The sequence below is a fragment of the Mustela erminea genome, chromosome 5 (genome assembly GCF_009829155.1).
Source record: "Mustela erminea isolate mMusErm1 chromosome 5, mMusErm1.Pri, whole genome shotgun sequence".
NCBI classification, from domain to species: Eukaryota; Metazoa; Chordata; class Mammalia; order Carnivora; family Mustelidae; genus Mustela; species Mustela erminea.
Genome location: NC_045618.1, coordinates 9,724,664 through 9,741,086, shown reverse-complemented (window position 1 = coordinate 9,741,086; position 16,423 = coordinate 9,724,664). Strand labels below are relative to the sequence as shown.

Sequence of the window (16,423 nt, the reverse complement as noted above, 5' to 3'; positions counted from 1 at the left end):
CCTTTGGGTATTAAAATATGCTAGAGAAATTGCTCCCCTACGTACATACTCAACCTTAGGGAGTCGATCATAGTTAATTTAAGATGGCCATCTTCATCCAATTCCTCTTGCCGGTGATTTATTCAGGGAAAGAGATAAGACATATGGGGATATTTGTCAGAGCCTTCTGGGCAATATTTTTGTGCCCAATAAAAGCAGAAAAAGCACTTTTTTGCCACCGTCTCTTACTTTCTGCTTGCCAAGCCAGTATGGGAGGATGGGGCGCTTAGAGCTTCAGGGATCACCTTGTGACCATGAGGGAAAGGGAAAGAGAAAGACAAGAGATGCCGGGCCTTATGCGCGGACATTAGTGAACCACTGACCCACGCCTAGATCCACCCAGTCTGGGAATTCTTGATAAGTAAATAAACATCTCTACGATTCAAAGCCATTGTTGTCAGCAACTGAATGCATCCAAGACACATACTGCCTCCTAAAAAAAAAAATCATAAATAAAAGATCATCTGATTGATTTATACAGTCTTCCTTAAGAGCGAAAGACAAGACAACCTGGTATAAAGCAAAGAGCTCTGTGCCAGATGTCAGGGGACCCAGGCCCCACTCTCTGAGTGTCTGACCTTGACCAACGCACCTGCTCTTGGGGCTCAGTTTCCTCTGGTTAGAGACGAGTTTTCCTTTATCCCTTTCACTTCTAATATTAGAGGACTCCATAGTGTTATAATTAATGGCTTATGCCTTATAATTTGTCATCATATCTCCTTTCAAGGATAACCCTTCCCTTTCTGGGACCCAAGATTGGGAAGGCAGAGGGGCCAAGGAGAGGATAAAACTTCTCTGGGTCATCTCCTACATATCCCCAGCAGACTCTGAGTCAGCAAAAACTCCAGCAGTGAAACAGAAAATGCTCACTCAGCACATTCGAGCAGCCCCAGCTACCCCCATGGAGTGGAAAGTGTCCACGTTCTGTCCGCTCAGTGGACCCCATGGGGCATGTCAGACGCGATTACAATCCCAGGATCATCTATCTGACTCTCCCTTCTCCCTTCTCATGCCTGCCAGGCTACTATTTGAGACTTTTTCTGGAAACTGAAACAATGCTCAGCAAAATGAAAGCCAGCTCATCTGGGCTTCTGCCGCCCATGATTTATAAATAAAGAGGGATTTTTACAACCACTGACCTACAAAGGACCATTTTAACCCACTAAGCCACCCAGGCGCCCCTACAGAGGACCATTTTAGTTGAGCAGTTATGAACTCCATTTTGGACATGCTTCTTGGCAGTGCGGGTATGGGGGAGTTCTTTTCGCCTCTGCTGCTCTGGTCTCTACAGGGTGAAGGATCATTCCTTGGGAGCCTTCCCATGACCTAGTACAGGAGGGCAGCATGGCTCCTCACTCTCTGGACAGTCTACTTGGGCTGATGGCCTATGCCTCAGGGACTGCTGTGAATCCCCAAAAAGTCTGCACCTGCCTTTCTGGTGCAGCTGGTTGGGACGTGGACTACATCCTGCTCTCACCTACAGAAAGGGGCTGTGTACCCCACTCCAGCACTCCCATGGGGGCCCCATGCTTGCATTGTACTGGAATGATGTATTTCATTTAAAAGGATTTTTTAAGGTTAACAGCACCTAGAATCAACTTCCAAGGATGGAACAGCAAAGAAATGGAGAAGCAATAGACTTTGAAGTCAGACCTAATCACTGGTTTCAAGTTCTGGATAGGATTTGAGTAGTTAGTAGTAATGGTAGTATTACTAACTACTTATGACAAGTTACTTCATCTCTTGGAGCCTAACTTTTCCCAAACTATAAAATGCTGAAAACAATGCTTTCCTTGCAGGTTGCTCTAAGGATGAGAAATGTCATACAGAAAAGGCCTAGTCCAGAATGGTTGCAAGGGAAGTTATATTATCAGATTATAGCCCTTGGTGGGAGCAATTATGATTGGCTTTCAGATGAGAAGAAAGGTCACAGAGGTTGTACCAGGCACTGGCAAATAACTGAATTTTTAGCACCGGTTCTCCTTTGGCTCTGGATACACCTGTGCAAGAGAAAATAACTGCCCAGCCTCATCACTGGAGAGTAACCCCCGGTGAAGATGAGTGGCAGTGACTGACAAACAAGACAGGAAAATGGCTTTAGGAACTGAACAGTAGCCCAGCAGGAGGCATCTCCAACCTCATTTTGCTCATCATGTAAATGGGGGATTATTGCGCTGGCCATCGTCATGGGGTCATTTAAAATTCAGAGTATCCATGAACACCACTAAAGATTTGTAAGCACAATGGGGTGCCTGGGTGGCTCAGTGGGTTAAAGCCTCTGCCTTCAGCTCAGGTCATGATCTCAGGGTCCTGGGATCAAGCTCCACATTGGGCTCTCTGCTCTGCGGGGAGCCTGCTTCCTCCTCTCTCTCTCTGCCTGCCTCTCTGCCTACTTGTGATCTCTGTCTGTCAAATAAATAAATAAAAATATATAAAATAATAAAATAAATAAATAAATAAATAAAATCTTTAAAAAAAAATCTGTAAAGCACTGTGCAAACAGGAAACGTGATTTTCGGGTGCAACCCCGTTTTTCTCGTGCTGACCAAGGTGGCAGGAGAACATCCCAGCTATCATCACAAACATAAGAAGGAAGCCTTTCGGGGACAGTTTCTACTGAGAACCATAAGCAAAAACCCTGACCTCTCAGTAGCTCCCACTACGTCTGAGAGTCTGTAAAATGCCTAGTTCTGGAACCTGGCTGCACCCGGAATCACCAGGAAGCTGTTAGCAAATGCCTGCGCCCACACCCCACCGACAGAGATTCTGACCGAATTATTCTCGAGCAGGGCCTGTCTGTGTAACAGCTCCGCAGGTGACCTCAGGGGAGGCCGGGGCTGAGCATGCTTGTCTAGAAGTGGTTCTCCAGCTGGAGCCCATTCCCTCCCTGCACCCACCCCACTGCACCCCTCCCTGGGGGACCCTTGGCCACATCTGGATATACTTTGGGCTGTCGTAAGTGGGAGCTGGGTGCTTTGGGCATCTGACGGGGTCAAGGCCCGGGATCCTGCTAACAGCCTTGAATGCCCAAGGCAGGGCTCCAGAGCAAAGAATTATCTAGCCCCTAAATGGCAATCGTGTGTACTGTTGAGAGGGACCACCCAGAGGACTGGTTTAAAACAGGCAGTTGCTGGGGCACCTGGGTAGCTCAGTCGGATAAGCATCTGCCTTTGGATCAGGTCATGATCCCAGGGTCCTTGATTGAGTCCCGCATGGGGCTTCCCGCTGAGCAGGGAGTCTGCTTCTCCCTCTGACCCTCCCCCTTATGCTCTCTCTCTCTCTCTCTCTCTCTCTTCTCTCAAATAAATAAATAAATAAATAAGTCTCTTAAAAAAAAAAACACAGTCTCTGACTGTACCGCACAATATGGCCTTTAGCCAATATTTCTGGTCCCTCCTGCTCCCTGCTCTCCAAAACCTTCTCACTGCCCCATCAGGAGATAGGATCTATTTCCCCTCCCTCTTGAAATGAAGAAGGTCTTTATGACAGCCTCAACAAATAGAATGCAGAGGAAGTAACACTGCCTACCTTCTCAGACTTTGTCACAAAAACCAATATGGATATACACACACACACACATACAGACACACAAATGTATGTGTGTATGTGTGTGTGCATGTATGTGTGTATGTATGTGTGTGTGTATATATATATATGGCTACATATCTCACATCTTCTTTATCCATTCATCAATCAGTGGACAATTGGGCTGCTTCCATAATTTGGCTATTGCAGATAATGCTGATATATAAACATGGGGGCATATGTATCCCTTTGAATCAGTGATAGACACACAGGAATATTACTCAGTCATAAAAAGGATGAAATCTTGTCATTTGCAATGACATGGATGGATCTGGAGAGTATTAAACTAAGTGAAGTGAGTCAGTCAGAGAAAGACAAATAACCACGTGATTTCACTCATATGTGGAATTTAAGAAAAAAAAAATGAGGAAAGGGAAAAAAGAGAAGACAGAGGCAAACCAAGAATCAGACTCTTAACTATAGAGCACACACCCACGGTGACCAGAATGGAGGCGGGTAGGAAGATGGCTGAAATAGGGGTCGAGCATGAAGGAGAGCACTTGTCTTGATGAGCACCGGGTGTCACATGCAAGTGTTGAATCACCATATCACACACCTGAAACTCAACTACACTGTATGTTAAATAGCGAGAATTTAAATAAAAAACTTAAATGTGTGGCTTTTGCTTGTCTCTCTCTCTCAGAATAGGCACCTTGGCCACCCTGAGCCAACAAGTATGAAATCTAGCTGTCTTAAAAGCTACTATATTGGTGTAGAGAGACCATAGAACACAAACAGCCCCCAGCTGGCACCAGCCTTGCCTTCAGATGATTCCAGCTCCACCTTCTGGTTGCCCCTGGTAATGACAAGTAGAGCAGAGGCCAGATGTCTGCCCAGACGGCGGGTTCATTAGCAAAGAAAATCATGTGAAGGTTTTGTTTCTACAAGGAAGAAAGGTTCTACAAGGTTTGTTTGTTTGTTTGTTTGTTTGTTTGTTTGTTTGTTTGATGCGCAGCAATATACAGCCAGAACAAAGCCCATGACGATTCTGTGAAAGATCCATACCAGGCAAGGTCCAATCCTTGATTGGACCCCTGATATCAAAGGCTTTATATACTTTTACAGGGATTGGGCTACTCACATACTGAGCCCATGCCCAACCCTGCAACTTCCTCTCCATCTGTAATAAGTATGTCCGTTTACTTAAGAATTTCCCTCATTCATTCCTGTTATAATTTCCATGGGACTCTCTTTCTTTTAGTCAGCAGGAAGCTGGGAAGGGTCCACCGTAAATCCACCAGCTTAAGGAGTATTTTTGCAATTGTACAGAAACACTGGCATCAGTGGACCCAATGCAGGCAAAGGAGGATGCCATTGGTTTGCCCTACGTGTCACCAGTACTAAATGCAAGGGAACAAGGGACTAGATGCCAACAAGCAGGTGTCCTTTGAAAACACCAAACACAATCCTGAACTACCTACATTTAATGTCATTCCTTTGAATGATTTTTTACATATAACTGGAAAATACCTCCATGTGAGCTGAAAGGGCATTAAAAAGAAATGTGAATTCATTCGTCAATCACGTAAAAGCATGGAATCTCAGAGAAAGACTTCAGAGCAGCCTGATCTCAGGCTCCAGTCTTTACACGGTCTTTGTTTTCTTCATATTTGGGCCAGAGGGATAATATTGGATGTGGCATTTCAAGTTCCCCTGTGCTGTTTTATATTTCATATCTCTTGCATGAGCTCCAGTTCTGCCTTTAGAATAAAACTCATTGATCTGTGTCAACTACCCTTGCATTAAAAAAAAAAGCAGAGCACTGGGTGTTACATGCAACTAATGAACCACTGAACACTACACCAAAAACTAAGGATGTACTCTATGTTGGCTAATTGAATTTAAATTTTTTTAAAAAGCAGAATGTAAAACTTCAAAAAAATAAATTTAATTATATACGTGGTACAGTTGGACATTAAGTATTGCATATCTGCCCCCTCCCTAATTTTTTACTTTTTTAAGTGGACGTCAAAAAAATAAAAGCATTTCGCTCTGTCCCACGGCGTGCGGACAGGCCTTGATAGACTCATCTATCCTCAAAATGTTCTGAACCACATTCTGAAAACAAGGAGTTACTGAAAGCCCTGGCCTTGCATTGATTTTCTTTGATATACTGTTCGTAAGGAAGATGTGGTTTTGAAAACAAAGTAGTTTTATTCCATAAAAAATACTTCTTAAGCCCAAAAAGTAGTATGCAGAGTTTTCCTTCTTGTTTGATAGTAAGCTACCAAGTTACCCTTCACATAATAATGCTAATAAGTCAGCGCACATATATAAAAGAACAAAATTCACTCAGTGCTATGACTCACGGGCTTTGTGTGGCCATTGAGCAGAGGGAGTCCCAGGCACGTGATAATATTCAGTAGTTCTAAAAATAATAACGAAGGAAGATTTTCTTTTTTTTTTTTTAAAGATATTATTTATTTATTTGACAGAGATCACAAGTAGGCGGACAGACAGGCAGAGAGAGGAGGAAGCAGGCTCCCCGCCGAGCAGAGAGCCCGATGTAGGGCTCAATCCCAGGACACTGAGATCATGACCTGAGCCGAAGGCAGAGGCTTTAACCCACTGAGCCACTCACATGCCCCAAGGAATATCTTCATTATCAAATGAATGCATTCTCTTCGTGTTGAAGGAAAATGACCACTTGATACCAAACAGAGCAGAGCCTTCAATGCTAACAACATTTTCACAGACTTTTTCTTCCCCAAGTGAGACAGTTCTAGATGAGCGACCCACTAAAACACAGCACTTGAAGGAGCTCAACTCTCATCTTTCTAAAAGCTCAGGAGAGAGTCAAGAAGAGAATGAGAAGACAAGTCACAGGTTGGGAGAAAATTTTTGCAAAAGACACATCTCGATAAGGGACTGTTATCTGAAATGTGCAAAGAACCCTTAAAACTCAACAAGAAGGAAATGACCTAATTTTAAAAATGGGCCAATCACCTTAACAGACACTCACAGAAGAAGATACATACTTGGTAAACAAGTGTGTGAAAAGATGTTCCACATGGTGTGTCCTCAGGAAAGTCAAATTGAAACAACAAGGAGACACATCTACAAGAATGGCCAGAAAACAGAACACCAACAGTGCCCAATGCTGGCCAGGGCGTAGAGCTACAGGAGGTCTCATTCACTGTTTTTGGGAATCAAAGTGGTAGAGCCACTTTGACAGACAGTTTGGCAGTTTCTTACAAAACCAGACGCATTCTCATCATATGATCCACCAATCGCATTTATCCAAAGGAGTTGAAAACCTTGGTCCACACAAAAATCTGCATGCAGATGTTTATAGCAGTTTTATTCTAGTTGCCAAAACTTGGAAGCAACCAAGACACCTTTCATAGGTGAATGGATAAAATAAGTGGATCCCAAAATTGCAGTACATCCTGACAGTGGGATCGTAATCAATAACTAAAAAGACATGAGCTATCAATCCATGAAAGGACATGAGGCAAATTTAAATGCACATTACTAATTGAAAGAAACCACTGTGAAAAGGCTCCATCCTGTATGATCTGACTATAGAATATTCTGGAAAAGGCACCACCTTACGGAGACAATTAAAAAAAAAAAATCAGTGGTTTCCAGGGATTGGAGTTGGGAAAGGGCTGAATGGGTAGAGAACAGAGGAATTTTTAGAGCAATGAAACTACCTTGCATGATACTATAATAATGGACACATGTCATTGTGCGTTCTTCCAAATGCATTGACTGCATAACACCAAGAGTGAGCCCTAAACTGAAAGTCAAGTACAAGTTTTGGGTGATAAGGATATGTCCACATAGGTTAAACAATTATAACAAATGTATCACTCTGGTAGGGGGGCTATATTGATCATGGGGGGAAACTAGGTATGTGTAGGGGCAGAGCCATGCGGGACATCTCTGTACCTTCCTCTCAATTGGGCTGTGAACCTAAAACTGCTCTCAAAAAATTAAGTCATAAACACACACTAGCATGCACATGCACATGCACACACACACACACACACACACACACACACACAGGGAAGGAAAAAGACAAAGAACTAGGCTAGCACAGAAGAGAGGAAGCCTTGTCACCAACCAATGTAAGGCAGCTTGACCTTAAAAGTCTGCAAAAAATAATTTGGCCTGAAAAAATATGCAATGTCATCAACTGAGAAGATCTAGCTGTGAATTTAGGTGGCTTATCATTACCAAGCCATCATTTTAGTACAATTACAACCATATAATAAATGATAATAATAATAACAACAACAACAATGAAGATATCTTGAGCATCAATTATATGCAAGCCCTGTTTTAGGCAAGTTAAATGCATAGAACTCATTGAATCCTCTCAATACTCTATAAAGTAAATCCTGTTGTCATCTCCATTTTGCAGACAAGGAAACCAAGGCACAGAAAAACTAAACCACTTTTCTCAAATCACCCTCCTAAGAATTAGCAGAGCAAGGACCCAAACCCAAGGACTCAAACTCCAGGGTGCATGGAGCTCCATTACGTCACTGCAACTACAACTTGTCACAAATGCAGGGAAGGAGAATGTCAGGATACAAAATAGCAAGACCTAAGAGTTGTCTAGGCTTTGTGCAGTGCTGTACCAGCTTTATCTCATTCAGTCCTCACAAAAAAAAAAGAAAAAAAATGCTTTCCCTTTATTCTATCTATGGGAAACTCAGAGAATTTATGACTTGCCCAAGGTCACTAACTGATCAATGACATAGCCAGTGGCCAAAGCCTCGTGGCCAGACTCCAGCGCCCACAGCATCATTTCTCACACCATGCCACCTCTCTGTTGGAAGTAACCTATGGTCCTCTAAACAATCTACACAGTGCTTGATGACATGGAAAGAAGTCCTGCCCCGTGGCACAACCTCTTTTCCAAAGACCTTGTAGGAGAGAAAGGCAGGATGGTGGAGTAGAATGAGGGAAGACTTGAAATCAGACAAACCTGGGTTGAAATCCCAGCTCTAGCAATTACTGTGTGACCTAGAATATAGATCTCTGAGCCTATTTCCTGACATGTACAAATGGGGAGAAACTCCTCTAATCACTATGGTGACCCTGAAGGTCAAATGAAGCAGTGTGTGAAAATGGCGGCCCCTGGAGACCTTCCCATCATCTATAGCCCTGGATCCATTTCCTTGACCACGGGAGGGGGGGGGGTGCGCCCATAAGTACACAGGAAGTCCATCTCTGCTCAGGTAGCCTGCCTGCCCTCGGGCTGAGTCATAGAGTCTTCTTGGCAAGCCCCGAAAGAAAAATTGCACAAATACGAGCTCTCCAGATTAGGACCACATTCCCTCAACTCCCAGCATTTGCCCTGGGAGCCATTGGGAGCTCCAACCGTACCACAGCTCTGTTAATGAGGCTGCCAAGCAGCGGGGTGGCAGAGAGACCAAGAGGGCATGAAATCGTTGCTGACATTGCCAACTTGGCCTAACAGGGACCCAGGGTGTCAGTTGAGAATACCACAAAGCAAATTAAGGGCTTGCAAATGTTTAGATCAACTGGGAACTGCATGGTTTGGTTTGGGGCTTGGGTTTGTTTTGTTTTTTGCCTTTACCAAAAAAAAAAAAAAAAAAAAAAAAAAAAAAAGGATTCAAACTTAAAAAGCACATAGCAGAATTTTTTAAATAAAAATACAATTTAAAAAAGCAACTAGGAGCGCCTGGGTGGCTCAGTGGGTTAAAGCCTCTGCCTTCGGCTCAGGTCACGATCCCAGAGTCCTGGGATCGAGCCCCGCATCGGGCTCTCTGCTCAGCGGGAGAGAGCAGAGAGCCTCTCTGCCTACTTTGATCTCTATCAAATAAATAAATAAAATCTTTAAAAAAAAAAAAAAGCAACTAAAATTCTAATGGTGTTTAAAAACTTCGGGTGATAGCTTTGCTCCTTAAGTCATTCCTACTATTTGTACATACTCAATCTCTTTCAGTTCCCTACTGGTCATATATGACACAGTTTAATCCTTTTAAATGGCCCCTTAGTTACACATAAGTGGATTAAACAAATTTTAAAAAGCTTCCAGGAATAACTCTCTATTGCGGGTGTTTTCTTTATTTCATATTCCAATCTTATTCAGAGTAGCTTTAAATCAGGGCTGGCAAACTACAGCCCATAGTCTAAATCTGGCCCTTTGTCTTTTTTCATAAATAAAGTTTTATTGGAACACAGTTAGGCCCATGTGTTTGTGTATTATCTATGGCTGCTTCTGTGCTACCAACACAGACTCGATAACAGAGACTATTTGGATCTGCAAAGCCTGAAATATTTACTCTCTGGGCCTTTATAGAAAGTGTTTGCCAACAATTGCTTTTTTTTTTTTAAGATTTATTTATTTAGTGGGAATTTTTAGCATGAGTGAGAGGGGCAGAGGGAGAGAGAATCTGAAGCAGACTCCAGGCTGAGCTCAGAGTCTAAAGATCTCACAACCCTGGGATCGGGACCCTGAGATCAGGACCGGAGCAGTAACCAAGAGTTGGATGCTTCTGATTATACCACCAGGCACTCCTGCCAATCCTTGCTTTAATGTGGGTCCTGGGGAAGAGAGCCCTACAAGGTATTTCGTAGCACTTATCTCTATAGTAATTAAAGGACTCTCTGTGTCTGCTAATGCCTACTTGTCCTGCTGTGTGTGAGTCCCTTGAGAGGTCAGGACTATGTCTATCTGGTTCAATATTTTCTCCCCGAGGACAGAGCACAGAGACTGACACACAATATACACATAATAAATAATTGTTGTATAAATGAAGTAAGTTGCTAGAAAGGTTTTGAATTCTTAAGGATTCTTAAGAACATGACTCATAGTAAGTTCTCAATAATTGTATGTTTGCTAAGTAATCAACTGCATGGACTCTACATCTAGAGAATGGGTTTGTTTCCAAGGCATTGAATGACCAAGACAAATCCTTGTTTGTATTATGGTAAATCTCTTCTACACCATATCATTGGTGTCCATCTTCCCTCTAACTTCACAAAATCCTTTGTCTCAGGCCCTAATATCTGAGGCTTGGCTCTCATGGTGCCAGTCTCATTACTGATTTGCAGGGCTGGTCCTCCATCCTGTGGAATCCATCTGTGCTTTACAGCATGGTTCCCAATGGCCAGCAGGGGATCTGGGGGTAAGCTCAACCCAGAGTGCATCCCCAAGGTACGTAGGCAGTCTGCCCACTAACACTTGCATACAAGAGAAGCTGGGAACAGATGCCACCAGATTCTCTAGAGAGAGCCTTCTGGCCTACCACTCACAAAATGTATCTGTCATTTGGATATGGAAGGTGGTTTAATATGAAGGTGAGAGAAGTTTCACCCTCAAAAAGGCAATAAGGCTTGGAAAAAGAACTAAGAACTTTAGAGTTAGAGAGACTTGAGCAAGGATCCAAATTCTTACACTTATTCCCTGGGTAAACTTGAGCCAATTAATTTTCTCTGAGATAAAAATGCCTTCAAGACAAATGGAGGTAAAGTGAGAGCTTTGCAAGGGCATCGTGGCAGACTGCAGGTGCCCAATAGTGACAGGTGCTATACAAATTTTACTGCTCTTTCCCCTTCATAATTTAACGCCACAAAGAGAATGATCTTTGGAAATTTCTACTTACCAAGCATTCCTTTTTTGGAACTGGAAAGACACATGTCCTTCTCTGCACTGGGCAGGGCAAAACTCACCACGAACACCTCCACTCCATCAGCCATCAGGGCCAAACCCAAGACGAAAAAAAGGATCCACTGGAAACGCCCATGGCCGCACTCATCAATGATGTTCTCGTACTGGTGGGCCAACTGCTCCTCATCCTCCATCCTCTCCGCCATCAGGTCAGCCTGGCCCCGAAGGCCATCTGCCCTGGAGGGCGCCATCTTGGCTTGCTTGGCCTTGACATCATCTGGGTGAGGGATGCCCTGGTACTCGCCCTCATAGATCTCATCGTCCTCATCATGGCCCTCTGTAACATCACTCTGTGCGTCCTCCTCTGGGTTGGACTCGTTGCCACGGTAATAGCCGTCACCGGCGGCATAGCCCTCATAGTTGTCCTGATACTTGTAGTCATCCATCCCTTGGGTCCGGGACTGCCGGCTCGCCTCTCGAGCTATATCTCTTGCACCGTGGTAGAGGTTTGGGTTATTTCGATAACCATCATCCATTCTATGTACAGAGGCGTTATAGGTAGAATCTGTCTGTGTGACTTCTTGGGTGATTCTCCTCCTTGGTTCCCAAACAGATCAGACTGACGCAAAGACAAAGTAAGTAACTTTTCACATTCAATATCTATGGCAAGTCTTTGGAAAGTTCAAAATTCTGGTCTGGTCTCCTTCAGTGACCCAGCAGAGTTTTGTGGGGAGATGTTGATTAGAAATGGGGCCAGCTGTTTTTCTTGACAAGGAGCCCACAGGACTTGGTAGCTTGCTAGCAGGACTGATTTGATCTGCTATTGAAGGCTATGCCCTGGGAGTACAGAAAAGGGAGAGAGGAGTGTCACAAAATACGGAAAGTCTGAAAATACCCTCAGAAGGAAACAAATACGTTTACAAAGGCCAGCGCGAGGTGGAGGAAATTTTGATTAGACATTTGGATTCATATCAAATGAATAAGGACTGAATCAGTGAGACAAAGGAGAAGAGGAGAAACAACAGTGGCCAGAGAGGCCCTCGGAGGTGCTGAGTAACCTATGAAAGGGGTCAACTCGTACAAAAGAAGGAAACAGAAAGTGGGCAAGGGATTCTCAAGACAAGACGATTTTGTGTTATGGGATTTTCTTTTAGAATTTATCAAGCCGGTGGCAATAGGGCATGTTTATTACAGCTCAGCTTCTGTTAGAAAAATGCCAGCTTTTCTGACTTTGTTATGAGGTGGCTGTGCGATTTTATATCTAGAATGCGGTGGCAAACCTCCAGGACCATTTCTCCAAAGGCCCAGCTCACTTTGAGACTCAGCACTTTGGTTCAAGGGCCTCTCTGATCTTGTCCTTGGCTGAGCTAAGGAGGAAAAGCTGTTGAAAACCCAGAGCTGGAGAGCTCGATGCTGCTACATCAGGGCTGTGTGACCGACTGTGCTTACTTCTCTCTGAGGCTCTGCTTTCTCATCTGTAAAATGGAGATAACAATAGTAATTGACTGTTCATAAAATAGATTGCTCATAAAATACTTGAAGTGTGTAAACCTGGTGATTCACAGACCTGTACCCCTGGGGATAAAAATATATGTTTATAAAAAAATAAAAAATTAATTAAAAAAAAATACTTGCAACAGCATCAGACCTGCGTGGGAAATATTATTTTAGCCCTGACATGGTAGTTGCTCTTGTATTTTCCAAGTTCCAACTGTAGAAACCAGGACCCAGTATTACCAGAGCCAAGGCCAATCCCCGAGACCACCTGCTGATTCTCATGCCCAGCGACTGGCACCCTTTGTCCCAATCCCATCCTTTGAATCTCAGTTCTCACAGGGTTTGGAGCCACCACTACATGGAGCCTACTGTGTGCCAGAAACTGTGCTCAATGTGTCATGTCCCTTCTCCATAATCGTCACAACGATCAGAACAAGAAGCAAGTATTTGTACTTTCATTTTACGGATAAAGAAACCGTAGCTCAGCTGGAGTTAGGTCAAGATCAAACAGCGAGGACTCAACACCAGACCCACTGATTCCCAAAGGCCATTCTTTCCATGGTCCCTGTGCTTCCCAAATGCTGTTCAGAGGGACTGTCGCATTAGATCACCTAGAGAGCTTTAGAATGCAGATTCCCAGAGCATGCAGAGGGGCTGGTTCAGCTTCAGGGTCTGAGTTTTCACATAGCTTCCCAGGAGGGACACGGAGACCCAGCTGCTCTCTGTGTGGCCCTCAGGGGTAGAAGTAAGGCCCCTCCCAGACACCTGACCCCACTTCAGCTCTCCCTGGCTGCTGGACCCCTTCACAGCTGGCCGCCCCAGCTCAACTCACCTGCTGTTGTGTATATGTGCCTTCAACCTTCATAGGCCTCCCTGTCCCATCTGAAATCCACACGAAGATGCCACCCCACAACAGACGGGACCCACTCATCCCCATGCCTCACGACTACCTGCCTGGCTCTCCTCACCTTCAGCCCTGGACAGACTCTAGCTCTGGAACTCATGTGACACAAAAAAACCCCACATTTTTTCTGGGTGGTGCTTCTCAAAGGTAGGGTAGGCCAGGACCACAGGGGTTTGAGGGACTTATTGGAAATGCAAATCCTCCTCCAAAGACTTAGAACTTGCAGAATGGTGGGTAGGACCTTGAAACCTACATTTTCCACAAACATCCCAAGGACTCCAATGGACAGCTTTCCCAGGAACAGTGTCTTAAGAGCCAGCAAGAAAGATTTACTAAGGACTGACTCTCACTTTATCTTTTCAGATGTTTTACCATCCCCACTAAATAAAACTGTATGGGACCATGCTGGCCTGAACCATGTCAGATTAATATTCTAAATCTGTTTTTATTATATCCATTTAGGAATCACAGGAGGAATATAAATCACATGTAAACAGCATGAGAGTTTTGCAGAGTGCTATAAAAAAAAAAAACAAAAACAACAACAACAAAAAAAACCAGAAAGAATGCCAACTGCCTGAGATCTGGTGTGTTATTTCCATCCTGGGGGCTCTGCAAAGAATGTCGTGATCCAGAAATGATAGATTTGCAATTCTAAAAGTATATGAGGAAAATGTCATAAGGGGCAGAGGTCCTGGGACTGACTTTGTGGAAAGAAAGAGATCTCTGTCGAAGCTAATTCTACTCATCTGATCCAGTGAAATGAGCTTCTGCAGATGGCGAGGGCAGTCGAGTAACGAGGAGTCACCGTCGGGTGTTGTGGGGTTGTTTTCTCTTCCATTGAGAAATGCCAAGTTATTTTTCCAGCAAAGCATTTTCCAGAGAATACAACCATTAATCACTTTCAATGTGAATCCCCAAGAAGGTATATTGAAGCACTAACCCCCCAGTATCTCAGAAGCACCATCTACAAACCAATGCCTGAGGCTACCCAAAGCTAGACGAGAAGTGTCCCTTATTGCCCTCCAAAGGAACCCTGACTGCGGATTTCTAGCCTTCATAACAATAAGATGGTGGATTTCTTTGTTTAAGACACCCACACTGTTGTACTTGGTTAAGGCAGCCCCAGGAAATGAACTAACTCAACATTAACAAGCCAAGTGTTTATCCTCTAACCAGCAATAAGAGAATAAGCATGAGAGCAACTATTGACTGAAAAGCAATAACCGTGTATCCTCACAGCCAATCATGAAGCAAAACCATTCTCTCCATTTTACGGATGCAGAAAACTGAGGGTTAGGGAGGATCAAAGAAGGTATCCAAGTTAACACAGAAAACCAACCATCAGGGATTGGATCTGAAGCATGTTCACGGAGAACCTTAGGGAGGGGGTACAAACGTCCCAAGGACTCCAATGAAGAGAATGGACTCCAAACAGACAAGTTAAGGTCACACGCCCCGTTCCCTGCAGAGCCAAGAGTGGCATCAAGTCTCTGACCCTCAGGTTAGGCTTTGTGTGCCCATCCTGCATAAACGTCCCCCAGGATCTCTGGTGTTTCAGGCCATGTGATAGATATGACATGACCTGAGCCCCATTCTCAAGACATCCATTCCTCATGGAAGAGTCATGCATGCAGTAATAAAAATGACAATCTTAATTATTAATAATAGTATCTTTTATTTATTAATAATAGTATCTTTTATTTATTGAAAACTTGCCTTGTGGCTTTGTCCCAGATACTAGGCTAAGAGGTATCACATGTATCCTGTTTTTTTATTCAACCCTATGAGGCAAGGGCTATTATTAAGAACTCGTTTCACAGTAAACAAGACTGATGCTGAAGACATCACAATTGTAGGCTCTCCCAGGAGTTCAGAAGACGGACGGGTCGTTATGGGATGTGCTGGAACAGCATCCTAGAGGCTGGGGACTGTCAAGGGCAGAAAAGGGCTCAGAGAAGCCAGAAGGAGAGGAGGCCACTATGCACTGGAGACCAAGGATCAGCAAAGTCATGGAGAGAACATGACTTAGCTTGTTTGGGCAGCAGTGAAACACCTGCCTACAGCAGCCGAACCAAGAAGGGAGACTTAGAGGCGACAGAATGGGGCCGTGAAGAGCAGTCGGTGTGAATGCCCTTCTCAAGGACTGGGAATCTTCCTCTGAGCAAAGGGAGCCACGACAGTTGTTGAAGTGAGCAGAGCAGCCTGTCCCACCGAGCAGGGATCTAGAAAGATCTCCCTGGTGGGAATAGGTGACCTGGTTTTTAAGAGAAAACCTGGGAACAATGAAACTAGGTAGAAATTTCATGGTGGGGAGGGTAAACATCCAGAGACAAGATGAGGCCAGGACAAAGGTAGTGGCCATGGGACTGGAGGAAAAGGACAGACACGAGGAGACTCCCGCAGGAGAGCAGATGGTGCACGTCCTCTCAGTAGACAAGAGAAGGTGAGGTGATTAGGACAGTGGTGATGCTTGGAGGGCAAACTCTAGACTGGAAATCTTTCCGGAATCCTCCAGGTGCTGTATAACCAAAATGAAAATCTGTTTCCAGACTTCTTTCAGATTGCCTTTTTGGGTGGGGTGGTGGGACACAGAGTAGAGGGGCCCAAGAGCACAAACTCGTGCATCAGGGGGCCCCAGTTCAAGTCTTGACTCCGCCACACCCTATGGCCTGAGCACACAAGCTCTTCATTTCGGGCCTCAATTTCCTTATCTGTAAAGCAGTTGTAATAAAAGCACCCATGTGAGGTACTCCGTGAAGAACGCTTAGCAGGGTGCCGGGCACAGATGTGACGGATGTAAATTT

At 44.3% G+C, this 16,423-nt stretch overlaps 1 protein-coding gene across 7 annotated transcripts in view; it reads right to left on the bottom strand.

Moving 5' to 3' along the window:
• Positions 1-16,423, bottom strand: part of SV2B (synaptic vesicle glycoprotein 2B) — a 180,720-nt gene that overhangs the window by 57,759 nt on the left and 106,538 nt on the right. For 5 of the 7 annotated variants that reach the window (XM_032342104.1, XM_032342105.1, XM_032342103.1 and 2 more), the window contains exon 2: positions 11,211-12,052. In XM_032342104.1, coding sequence (XP_032197995.1) covers positions 11,211-11,751 — 541 coding nt within the window. In that variant the 5' untranslated portion in view covers positions 11,752-12,052. Of the gene's footprint in view, positions 1-11,210; positions 12,053-12,863; positions 12,877-16,423 lie in introns of those variants that run through there. The other 2 variants (XM_032342108.1, XM_032342109.1) reach the window with 2 other exon arrangements.